A 13,225-nucleotide genomic window follows, 5' to 3' on the forward strand; every position below is an offset into this window, starting at 1 on the left:
AACGCCTCAAGGAAGAATAGTTTTATATAGGCTGTGCCGTTTTTATGAAAAAATTCGTTGTTTCTTTGAAGAAATTAAGACAATATATTTAAGTTGCTCTCCAGTATTTAACGTCTAGGAAAATACTGAATTAGTCGAGTAGAATAGCTGGACATCTTAAGACTGAAATTCAGTAAGTACACGTCTACTATGAACTTGATTCCAAAAGTACGAGGCTACAATTCTTTAGTACTTTCCGTAGAGATGGAACTCAAAAAGCTGAGTAGATGCTTTGCGGGCGTCCAACAGTCGACCGATTACCCAGAATCCACTGTGAAACGGTGTTTCCTGACGAGACGCAAGATGTCAGCAATAAAAGCTTAAAAAAAAATGTATTTCCTGTTATAACGAGAATCATCCCGCCTAAGATACACACATGGATATCTGATTCTAACATCTACTTACAGCCTACTACACACTCATCACCCGGACGGAATCATTTAATTGCCCTCGACTAACAAGAAGTTGCAAAGGCCATGACAAGGGCACACTGCAGTTTCTGTATATTCATAATGGCTCTTATTACAATAGAGGCACTAGAGATAGTTGCTTATGTTTGGCGCATGAAGAGCGTCTATGAATATGTGCATCCGTTGGGCCACATAAGCGAGTCCGCAGTAAAATACCATAATAAACGGGTAGTCAGGTATCGTAGTTCCGTTTGTTTACGTATGAACATACAATACGAAAGGAGTGTGATGAAACAAATTGGCAGGGAGCTAGAATTACGTAGAAAATAATAACAGCATTCTCTTGTGGGTAGGGTAGTAGATAGCGGGACAGGGCGGTAATTCATCTTGCTTTACGTCGCTGAAAGACTCACTCAGACGTTGATGTCGAGGAACGGATTTTAAGCAAGGACATCGTACGACAGTTTTTGCGAAAAAGGGCTCGGCCAGAGAGGTGGCTTCATCGATTGAGTAGCCGTCCATAGAAGGCATATCCGGCCTCGACTCAAAGCTGTCGAGACCGAATGAACGTGGCCAGCATAATCGTCTTGGCTAGATAACACCATGAATTGTAGTTTTCGTCTAGATACTCTATGAATGTATGAAAAAGATAGCCAGTGAGGGCGGATTTCTATTTGAATGCTAGAACTGCAGGGTAGTTTCGACTGAGAACCGACGGTCTTCGAACATAGCACTGAATTGATGAGGGTCGGTGTTTTAGCGCGACTGAATGGAACCCTCCTACATCGCTTTTCGATTGTTGGTCATGAAACGAAGGTGGAAACTAAATATAGATTACCTGTGTCAGGAACAATTACAAAGCTAATACGTCAAAGGCCTGCCCTTTGTATTGTAAGGCGTGCCACGTTTACTTATATATATATATATATATATATATATATATATATACATACATTTTGTAGTAGATGGATGTTAAAAAATGCCGGGTATTTCAAATGTTTACTTATAGAATAATAGTCGTAATATAATAAACAATTAGCGTGCAATAATTATTTCACATGCCTCCTGTCTAGATCTAAGCAATCATTGGGTTAACACATGTCAGGTCAATTATCGTCGAAACGTCGGAATCCGATCGGTCATATAAACGGGCAGAAATCCTACTACAAAGATCCTAAAAGCTACTGATACCTTTCCGCGTATTCAAAGACTTTTTAGTTACAATCATCTTCACTGACTATAGTACTATATACAAAATTAGTAGGACGAACGAAATGTTGAGTCTTTGGGGGGTCTTCGGTTATATGCAAATTATTTAACTGGCTTATTAAGGCTCACATCGACATCTTCTCGCTTTTTGCAACCCGTCCATAAACTATACGTACGTGATCAGAGTTTTTTTTGTCTACTCTCAATCAAATCATGAAGGAATTTGTCTAAAGAGTTCTCCTTTGATTTTCTTTTTACTTTTTTACGTTTTTTGCAGTTCGCAGTGCTCAGCGAGCTGGGCTATCACCGCAGTGAGGTGCAATCTCGAAAACTGTATCTACTGCAATGCGACTCCGTTTGTTACAAATGTCGGACGCATTTTTTTGCTATTGTCTTCTGTCAGGTCTCCTGTTCGTGGCACAGGCCACAGCTCAACAAAATGGTAAGTACTCGGCTGATGTATAATAAAGCTTGCGTGTACACACACAGCAGTTCCGCATATGTTTGTCAATACTTGCATGTGGATATGTTCAGCTGTCCGGGATGTATATCGGATATGGGTCTGTTCGAAATTCGGGTATAAACGATGCACGTATTTTACATAATTGTATTCGTTCCTGTATTGAAAGGTATAGTTTGAAATGGTGAAAAGTAGAAGAATTATTTGGTTCTTCAATAGAAAACAGAACCAACCAGAGAATGCGATTCGAGAAGCTGGTGGTATGTCTATAAATTCACTTTTACAAATTGATAACTTATAGATTCTATAATGATTATGATTCACGTGTTTTATAGGGGCACATATTTTATTTCGTGCCATTTGAAGGGTCGGAGACAAAAGCTGAACGTAATTGAAGCTCTGTTGCAGAACGCACGACCCATGCGTAAACGACACTGGGTTGAATCAGGCTTCTTGCAATGACGCATTCGGACCGACAAGCAAACCCTTCCAATGATATGGGCTATACTATTTTATAGCATTTAAAAAAGGAACGATACCGAATTGGGCAACGAGTAATTTCTGCTACTGACCGAATTAAAAACGATGATGAGAAGGAGTGAAGAGAGAATGGACTGAAGGAGGACGACGAGGAGTATGTTCCCATTAGATTTCCTAATGTTTTTTCTTGTTTTTAATGCCTAAAAAGACGGATGACGAACCGGGCCGGCAAACGCGATTTCAAGTAATAAATATGGAAATAATATTTATTGTCAAAAATATCTGTTTGTACGTTTATAAATAATCTGCATTTGACATTTTTTTTTATTAAATCAACATCAGATTATCGGAAACCGATCAGTCTTTCAACAGTAGCTAAATGGAGAATGACCTAGGAATGAAAAGTGCTTTTTGCTTTTTCTAGTGGTCAAACTAGGCGTTCCTTAGTCGAGGAATTACATGCTCACCTATGAACCTGCGCCATTCAAAGCCGTCAGGGTTTACAGATTTAAATGTCAGTATCAATCCAATTGAAAGTACCGAGTCGACAGCGAATTATGGAATTCTATAAAACCCCGGATCGTTTTGCTCAGAGCTCTAGCACTATAGTCGTACAGTTTATTATTATCAGCACATTATCCGGCGAAACTAAAAAACAAAAAAATATTAGGCAACAAGAAGGAATAACCCCTAAACGCTAACGATTAACAAATATCTATTACACTCTGTCAGTCTGCAACCTACGAGGAGAAAAAGGGGAAGCTAATGACATGGTCTTTAGAGCAGAGTAGTCTTTAATATACTCGACTACCATTAGTCCCCCCCCTTCACAGCCAATAAGACTTTCGGGTTCGATTAAACGGCACAATAATAGGCTTAGAGCTGCTGTGCAATCATAATGCTCAGTAAAATATTTTTCCGAGACAGTAAAAACAGTCAGAAGAACACTATGATGAGTATTGTTCTTCTTCTTATAATGAAATCCTAACAAGCATCCATAATGGGCTAATAATATATTCTATCACAAGCCCAGCCCGTATACACTGACACAAACTGTACACGTCGTAATATCCAAAATAGGTTGGGGCTGAGACAATCTGTTATTTCCATATGTGACTGTGTATTAATAATAAGCTTTATAGTTGTTATTATTTTTTTATTACACTTACTACTTGCGTCAGCTTTTTTTTTATCCAGCAAAGGCTATGAACTTCCTGGACTCTTATTGATAACAACACAGCTTAATGTAGGACAATAATTCAGGGCTTAACTTCCCTGCCACTAGGAGTCCTAGAATTTGAAGCCTTTAGTTAAGACTTTTCGATGCTTTTAATGCCAGATCCTCAGTGTTTTATTTATGCTATGGGTCTCAACGCTAGACAGAGTTCCGACGTAGAGTGTAACTACTCATTTGGCGCTAGCAAAATTCTACATAGTTCTGCTGTATTCAATAGTGTTAATTTCAATGTCCCTTTATGGGATCCAAGTAATCTTGGAGCTGGCTGGTAGCTGTGTCTGCTAAGACGAAAAGCCTTCGGCTTCGAGAATGACAGCGGCTTTATTAAGCTGCTTCTCCAATCTGTTATGGCCCACCCTTTTCTTTAGAGAAATCAAGCGGTGATCGATTTACTAGCCCTTTTTATCCACTCACATAGACACGACTTTGCAAGCCTTATTGCCTACATTTCGTCTAGCAGCTTAAAGCCACGCGGTATTTAGTATGGCCACACAAACTAAGCAGGGGTCTTTGATTTGAGGTTATGACCCTAAAAAGGCACCGAAAAACGGGCTGCAGAATCCTATTTTCTATAGGAACAAATGAAGAGGGCTAAAAACTGACATATTTTGTGGTTTAGTTCTTCTTTTGCTGGCAGACCTAATATTTAAATTAGATGGATCCCGTCATTGTGCATATAAACAGCATTGCGACCGCATAGGCCTCTGACTTCTAAGCTTTCCGAGTGTATTATAGGTTTCAGTACCGCAATTAATACCGTGAGTAAAGCAAAAGCGCAACTGACTCATATCGATGTTTTACATCGTCTTCACTCGGAAGATTCACAATCAATTCGATTTATTGATCTAGGAGTTGGCTTGGACGGCTTTTCCGGTGACGCTACAGATTCGACAAACTGCAACAAAATTCATTTAAGGCTATGCACGCGGTACGATAGCCACTGCCGTCTGTCACGGAATCCAATATGAAATTGTCGAAACTGTTCAATATATCATTCCCTGACGATGCGTAAAAGCATTCGTCTTCGTCACTTCGTCACAAAAAAAACCTATTCAACCGCACTAATCGCACAGAGAGGTCAGTTTACTGCACTATTAGGTCGTCGTTCATCGTGTGGCGTCGGCATTTGTAGCCTCGAGAAGTAATATGTCATTTTTCAGAAAAAGAATGCGCATTATTTTTGTCAAACCAAAGGATACAGTTGAATAGGACCAGCCGGTTCGGTTTCAAAGAAGCGCGCAAGTGGATCATTTGACGGTCGCCCTGGTTGTAGATGCATGCGGTTCAGAACAAGATCCATTATAACATATAATCCAGGATAACGTGAAGGGTGCGAAGGCGCTGCAAGACGTTTTCTAGTGTAGAGGAACGTCTGCGCTCATCTGGAACTAGTGTTGTTATCGTAGAACCACCGAAGAACAAAAGACCACGTACGAAGAAGGACATGTGATGTCCTGTCACTCGGACATTAATTTTACGGTGTGCTTTCATGGGCAAACGCAGTTCCTGCAGTTCGCACGCCAAAACAAACGCTTAGGAGAGAAAGTCTGTAAAGGGGACCAAGATAAAACTAAGGGAAACCCGGCAAAACGAATTTCCAAGTGAAACAGACTTTTCTGAATTCAAATGTTTAATGACGTTGTATATTTTTCGTACACAGCAAAAATAGCGTATTTAATAGATGATTAGAGCATCTGTGATTTATCATTATTTTAAAGATGTAATTACTTTAGGAGCGGGAAAATTGGCGCACTCATTTCGAAACGGCGAACCTATCTTCGCCTCTTTCCTTCCAACTTCAGAATATTATAGGACCCTTTTCAAGCCCTACATAGTCCTAACTCTGGATTCGTGTACAATGTTGTTTGTTAGTCCTTCCCTGAACTTACAAAAATTCCGTTTCTGCAGGTTCGTTAAGCTACTGATCAGCGCAAGCTTTGTAGCGCGCAAAAATTTCGAAATACGTATCTACGTATATTTCTAACAGAACCACAACACGTTACAGACGACTCGGCCTTAGACAGCGCTTGTTGATACTGCTGTTGATGGTGGTAACTCCAAACGCTATTTTCATGAGCTAGATTTTTTCTCGTATGTCGATGCCTTTGACATGAGTGGCTGTGAACTTTCGTGACGGAATCTTCTACGCAGTATTTTAAGTAAGCCTCACCAGGTCGTCAACTCTATCCTACAGTACAGTCGCTTACATCGCATGACCAGTCCACGTTCCACATATTTTTCGGCCGTTCACTGGCATTGTGAGATTTCTACAATTATCACAATTACGCATAATTCCGAAAAGTCATTGCGCCAATACGCTGCATACAGTTGTGAAAAAATCCAGTAATAAAGCTGTTACCGCTATCGGTTTCTATTCGAGCTCCTTTGTTACCACTTTTTTTTTGTATACCTGAGTTAGTTCTGGCGGCGTCCTAAATGCTTACACCCTTGTCGTAGTTTTTAAAGCGATGTTGAAGGACGCGACATCTAACACGAACGATACTGAGCTAGTAAAAATTTTGACTGTAAAATTTTTCATTTGAGTTGTAAAAATGAAAGCTGTTTGTCGGATTCTCACGAATAACGTTGCCTGAATACTCGCACACGCCTCGTAAACGATCTAAAGCTTATTCGAAATAATTCATTTCTCTTTCATAACACATTTTCGATCGGTACAGCGACGTTCTCCCTGTCCTCTTAACATCAACAAATTTTTGATAGTAGCAAAACAAGTTAGTTGTCTGCATTTATGAAGATAATTTGGTAAAGCTGAATATAATACAAATCGAATATTTCCGTAAACACTGGCAGTGGCGAAATCAGAATGGACCATAGAAAGGGTATCTTTGAGGAGGGAATTTTTACTAAAACGCTTCTCATAAGCTTCAGTTTTCCATTTGGCGTCCTGTGTAGTAAACACTCGCAAAACAACTGCATATAAAGTATGGCATACCGGCTTTGCAACTAACTACCCGTTCTTCTTGTTAAAATCGGGCTTTATATTAATTATTTAATTTTATCTACACATTTAGAAAGTGCCGACATCTCGTTTATTCGTAGAGTGGTAATAGATTCTTAGTCAAAGCAGCGACTCTCCGAAAAGCAATTGGCTTTCATTGTGTTCTGCAAAATTCAACTCTAGGACAGGCCTTGTTATGGCCTAACAAACACCTATAGATAACGACAGTGTTTTCAGTAGCAAGCAGCAAGAAATATAGCCATTCGTAATATAGTAGTAAATTAAACCTGAAAATGTTTATTAGGAGGATAGATACCTAGTAGCCTCATAAGAATCAGATTCTACTATATATAGTATCTTGTATATGACGTGGTGGCTGTTTACTGTTCGTGCCGACCGATGCTATAAAACAACGGTATTGTAAAAACGGTTAAATGGCTAAATACAAAATCGCCAGCGTCACGCTACCTAACCGTATCCCGTCTATCCCCGAATTTTGAGATGAGCCATTGTTTTGACTACTGAAATGCAGCGAAAAATATACTCAAAAAATTTGAGAAACTAGCAAATTTTAGTCAATTCCTCGCAGATTTTGAGTGTCTAGAAGGTAAAAGGAATGCTGTCTACAGATATCGAATTCGTGTAATTCGCACAACACAAAATTATCACAAGAAAAAAGATCTGAGATCAGTTGCGATGTCTTTATATCGTACAGCTTTTGAAAAAACCGGGCTTTTTTAGTCGTTTGTTTCATTAGAGATCATCATAAATCATCATCAACTGAGGTCAATTGATCATATTTACTGCTTGGGGTGATATTTACGGAGCAATGAGATTTCGATGGCTATATGTGGGGTGACTTTAGACAAGCGGACACTTCAACGCATTTCGTTAGCTGACCTACTATTTGCCCCGTTCATAGTAGGGCGACCATTGGAACTGTTTACTGACTGACTATCAGTCACTGACCGAAAGTCAGAAGTAGATTTTCGCCTGATCACTATGATAGGTGGGTGCAAAGCTTTCTACAAGTTCCATTTAATTTAGCGGTATAGGGAAATGAGAAATCCGCGCCTCTAACAAAATATACCGTGGAGGTTTACTTCTCAAATTAAAAATAAAGAATTTCAAACAGCTTTATCATTATCACATTTATGAAGAGCAATGCAAATGATAGCAATCAGCAACGTTTTCCCATAGGCTGAAAACTCCAACGGCAATACATTACTGGGTTACGTACATAAACTAAAAAGCTGAAGTTGCAATCTGAAAAGCGTTTTCGTTAATATTTTAAGTTCGTGACAATGTGGACATTACAAAAATTGGTACTGGGAAATAATTGTAGCAAGATGTGCATTAGATATAGATATTGATACGTTTTCAGCTCTTCAAAAATATAAGAAACTAAAGTTGAAGATTCAAAGGCTAGGTTTAATAGCAAGAAAATCAAGGACCATCTTTTGGACGAGGTCTTTAGGGGCGTGAGAGCTGTCCTTAGTACTCTGTAGTGACCAGTTTTAATGCATTTGATAAGAACGGTGCAACTATGTTAGACCTAGATGCATAACTTCTGCTTTGATCGTGCAACAACGCAATTTGGCTGTGCGTCAGCGCCGAAGCCATTACAAAATATAAGTTAACTGTATAATAATCTACATCGTGCACTCTATGCTAAGCGGACACCTTCGTTGAATCATTTACCTAAAGAACTACATAGGTGTGGCTATACTGTGCCACGAAGTTTCGTCCCGCAGCAACACTACGATGAACTAGCGCTAGTAAAGAGCGCAGGTTCAACTTAGCGAAGATCTAGTGATTATGAACTACCTTGTCTATGTAGTCTGGCTGTGGTTAGGTGATGGTTACTATCCTCAACTTGCGCGTCCATACGGTCCACCTTGATGGATAGGTGGGAGAGGTACGAGATTCCCATTTGTGATCGATATCACTCGAGTGCGTTGACCGCAGGAGCAGCCGTGCCCTCTCAGGGAAGCCGCTGTTTTAGCTGCCGTCTGTTCTAGTGTCGGAGGATAACAGTAGAAAACGACCCTTCATGCGTAAAGCACGCGCGCGGGGAGTATACCGATAGACAACACTCACTTATATAGACTGAACAAAGATGGCCAACGGCATTTGTACGTATGTATTATAATTAATAGTATTTATACATTGAACTGAATGGGAATAGCAAATGGGTTAGAGGGTCGAATAAGACCCATACAGTAGGGCATGATGTACATCACTCTGCGTCATATACAATGGGTTTGGCAAGCCTTCGCTAAAGCGGAAACAACAAAACTTTATTTTACCTCGGATTTAACCTAATTAGTATCGAAATAATGTGAGAAAATTCTTGCACTCCAACGACGCCTCATTATCACTGAAAGCTATTAACAGTCATAGAATATTTTAAAGTTGTTCCTTTCATTAGCTTTGAATATCGGATCTGAATTTTCTATTAAGTAAATATTTGTTTGTTCTAAGTAGCAACGACAAGACCTATTCTGATCTAGCCCTGTTCGACTACTTATTGCTCTCCTTTCTGCGCCTCTGGTAGAAGCTAACTAACGTAAAGTAAACTGTGTCCCAAATCGTGTGTATATATCCCTCAAACGTTTTCAATCCGTCAAAAGTAGATAGCGCTTAGAACTGAGAGTTCTCATTAAAGTCATACGTTTCCCATGGGATAAAGCTAAGTGCGAGGCATTCGACGAATTCTCAGCCCACAGCTGGTTTTCAGCAGAAATCATCTATAAACTTGATAGACAGATGGACGTTGGCTTGGTTCGACTCAACTCTTGCAATATCGGAACGAGTGAAGTCGTGTCTGCGAGTAATTCAGGAGGCCGTGAAAGGTAGAGGCCAGAAGATAGGCATCCCAAGAGAACCGGAAGATTAGGGCATGCAGTGAGAACGTGCCTCGCGTCCTCGACAGAAAAGAGTCATGTTATTGCTAATCCAAGGGGTAACTTGCTTCTCATTCAAGCAATTCTGACCGGCTTGACCCTCTGTCTCTTACCGACATTTAGTGCGAAAGTATATATACTCAAGTTTGGATTCGCAGGGGAAAAAACTGACCGGGGTTCAAGGTCTCTTTTCATCAGGGGAATCAATCTTACAATTGGGACCCAGTGTAAGGCCGCTCCCTAAGAGCGGCACTCTTACAACCATAGCTACTTGCCTTCACGATTAGAATACTGCCAGCAGCGCCAACTGCTATTCCTAGTTCAACAACGATTGTTTATTTGATCCTACACGTCACGTAAAGGACAACCGTGAACAAAAAAAACGTTACTTAGTTCTTAGACTTTTAGCTCATAAGCACAAAAATCTTTACTATTTTTTTTCGATTCCTTCTCATGTAGTACACAAGACGATAGTTGATGTTCTAAGAATAATCCAGTTGAGACTCCAAGCGAAGTCGCAAGGTGAGCTGGAACTTAGGTAAAGAATCAAGAAAAGGTGTTTTTTCTTTTTTCTTCCAAAGACGCATTTGTACTACAGTTTTAGCAGACGAACGATTATGCAACTGTGTTTGCAGGAAAGGATTGAAACGGATCACAATAAAGGCTCTCCCCTTACCTAAATCATTCACCCAACCACGTGCCATCGATTGTTGAACTTCTAGCAGTTTTCCTAGTGCTACCTAAGATATCTACTTCGAGAAGTATGGTCGATCAAAGAACTTAGATGCATGCACTTTCTAAACATAGGACAAAGCTTTCCCTAAGATTTTACCTCATACGGCACGCATTACAGCAGTTTTTGTTTTGACAAGTAAGTTTGGATGCCATTATTATATTATACCATTGTATTACAATGTATGTATGTATTCTTTATTTGTGCCTGTTCGATAACTAGGTATAAAGGACCACCTTATTTTTTAAAATCCACAGCTTCATCAAAGGCTTTAGTCGATTCCACCTTTCATCAGAAATTTGAAAGAACTAGAAGTGTGCCCAAGTCTTGAGGATACAATTAATCCACTTATCGGAAATATTAGACGTTTCTACTGGCCATCGATAGCTCACTATAATCGACTATGGTATGGTTATATCAAATAGGGAAACATGCATTGATTAAGTTATTTCTACCTTCTCTTTACATTGTAGTTAACAGATAGAAAGATAGATAGATAGAGAGAGGGAGAGAGAGAGAGAGAGTATCCGTACATTACCCTTCAATCTTCCTTTATACGATCCGATTATGGCTTGTGGTTATGAATCTAGACGCTGTTCATATAATACATGATACAAGCTCGTATTCAATATACAAATATATATAATACGAGACACATGTAAGATAAATGGTAAATCCATGATTTTTGAGCTTTTTACTTCGATGAACTAGAAAACGGCTTATTATTTATTTTCCTTTCACAAATTCCATTCGCGACAATATTCTATGTGTAGATGCTTATACCTTTTTTTCTTGCATTAAGTAAATATATACGAGTGAATGAATAACGTCATTACCAACATCTCGGGTCCCTTCCCTGTATATACTGAGTAGGAAAAGTTTGTTCATCATGAAATATTTAGAAGGCCACCAAAGAGGTGAATCCTCAATATTTGATTTTTTTTGTAAGATGGAACTAATTATATTTCTGAGCGAGTTACCGCAATAATGATATGATTGAAACGGCAAGAGCCGTATAAAAAATAGCTTAAAAGAAAGGTAATAAGCTAGGCCTGCCTAATTGCGGCTTTGACCTAAACACAAACAAAGACGAAGACGCCTGAAATACCTATCATTAAACTTAATTAGGGACTAAATTAAATTAATTTTTCGTCGCCAGTTCAGATTTGGGCAATATTTTCAGCACGGCTTCTGCTTGAGTCATTCTTTTTCTCTTAAACACTTTGTTACTGCACCAATGCAGTTGGTCGTGAGATACAAAGGTGAGCTGATTTTAATGGCCTGCTTCCTATAGCTTTTCTATATAATAACAACGAATTTCGCCATTGTCTTTTTTTTCTGTTAGGTGCAAATTATCGTTTATACAAAGAACTATCACATAATATCGTCCGCTATATAGCACCTCCGTGGCCGCTGGATATTGAGAATGAACGAGGTAAAGTCCGTAGCCGGACCGTGTGCTCTATATGAGCGGTATGATGAGTCGGGAGGGGTTATGCCCTAGAGCCACGAAAAGCTGCCTCAGCGGTAACATCCAAAGCGGATAATATGCTTCGTCGCCAGTTCTCAGGCACCTCATGGGATACTCAACCGCGCTTTCAGCAAAGGTCACCTCGAACGAATTCACTTAGAGCATTGTTAGAGGGTCATCCATGTCACATTGGATAGGCAGTGATTAATATTAGTGTATGACCTAGTCAGTTTTATTTAAGCATTCGTTTATACGAATAGATTGAAAAAAAGGATTAAAAAAAATGATCGCAGCGCTATAACAACTATGTCAAACCCCACAATGGCCATACGTGTGAAGCCTTTTCCATTAAGTGTGCCCGTCTTTCGTTTTTACATAGTTAACTTTCGTAAGCGTTCTTGCAGCGAAGGAGGTGACTAGCTGCGCAGTTCTCTCTTACATAATTGACTACGAGACGTAATAAAACAGAAAAGTGACAGTTATTTAATACTTTCACTATACACTGTACAAATAGCTGACGGATCTATGGTTTTATAGATGTGTTTATTACGCGTTTTTATCGATGGGTCGTAGTCACTATTGTTACTTCGTCATTTAATCATGACGAGCAACTTTTTATCATATTGTAAGGCACAGTGAGTGATACGTCTGAAAAGCAACACGAACAACGAGTACGGTACAGCATCTGTGGCTAAGCACTTATCGCTATCGCATTTGTGATTCTATGCAAACAGAAGCTTCCCTCTGGGCTATACTTCAAAGTTCTTTTACTGGCTGAACGGCCTACGCAGGTGTAATGAACGAGCGTACTACCCTATCAAAAGATACGAATCGAGAGACACTTACTACGTTTTTAATATAATAGCTCGAAGATAGACACGCACGCACCCCTGTTGTGGAGTGAGTATATGGTCAGACATTTATTGGACGTTTTCAGTAGGAGGAGTGTCCTGTACTTCGGGTATTAAGAGGTTTTTCTTTACAAAAAAAAAAAAAATTGACTATGAATATCAGCCGAAACCATTCCGAGCTCTAAAAAATTCTAAATCTCGACCTCGGAAGGTTAATGGTATCGATCCCTAAATCGAGCGTGAGGACGTCTCGTATTAAAGAGTTACGAGCTCAACTTCTGGCAACTCACCGTCATTAAAGTCGTCTTTATTTAATTCTAACTCGATTCACGCTGTCTATCCGAAATAGAGTTTGCTCGGTTATTTTTGGTAATAGGCCGTTACGAGATGATAAAGCACAACTTAGCTCTAAAAAGGTTACAATAATAATAATGGGGACTATTAACAAAAGCATTCCATAATAACCTGAA

General features: G+C 39.5%; 1 protein-coding gene across 7 annotated transcripts in view; it reads left to right on the top strand.

The window, feature by feature from the left end:
- Positions 1-13,225, top strand: part of LOC111248951 (sodium/hydrogen exchanger 4-like) — a 101,818-nt gene that overhangs the window by 19,096 nt on the left and 69,497 nt on the right. For 5 of the 7 annotated variants that reach the window (XM_022802101.2, XM_086988197.1, XM_022802098.2 and 2 more), the window contains one exon: positions 1,936-2,100. The exons of 1 other annotated variant lie outside the window; for it this stretch is intronic. In XM_022802101.2, coding sequence (XP_022657836.1) covers positions 2,004-2,100 — 97 coding nt within the window. In that variant the 5' untranslated portion in view covers positions 1,936-2,003. Of the gene's footprint in view, positions 1-1,935; positions 2,101-11,778; positions 12,041-13,225 lie in introns of all 7 variants that reach the window. One more of the 7 variants, XM_086988198.1, reaches the window with a different exon arrangement.

Source organism: Varroa destructor, unplaced genomic scaffold, assembly GCF_002443255.2.
Source record: "Varroa destructor unplaced genomic scaffold, Vdes_3.0 BEIS01000004.1, whole genome shotgun sequence".
Taxonomy (NCBI): domain Eukaryota; kingdom Metazoa; phylum Arthropoda; class Arachnida; order Mesostigmata; family Varroidae; genus Varroa; species Varroa destructor.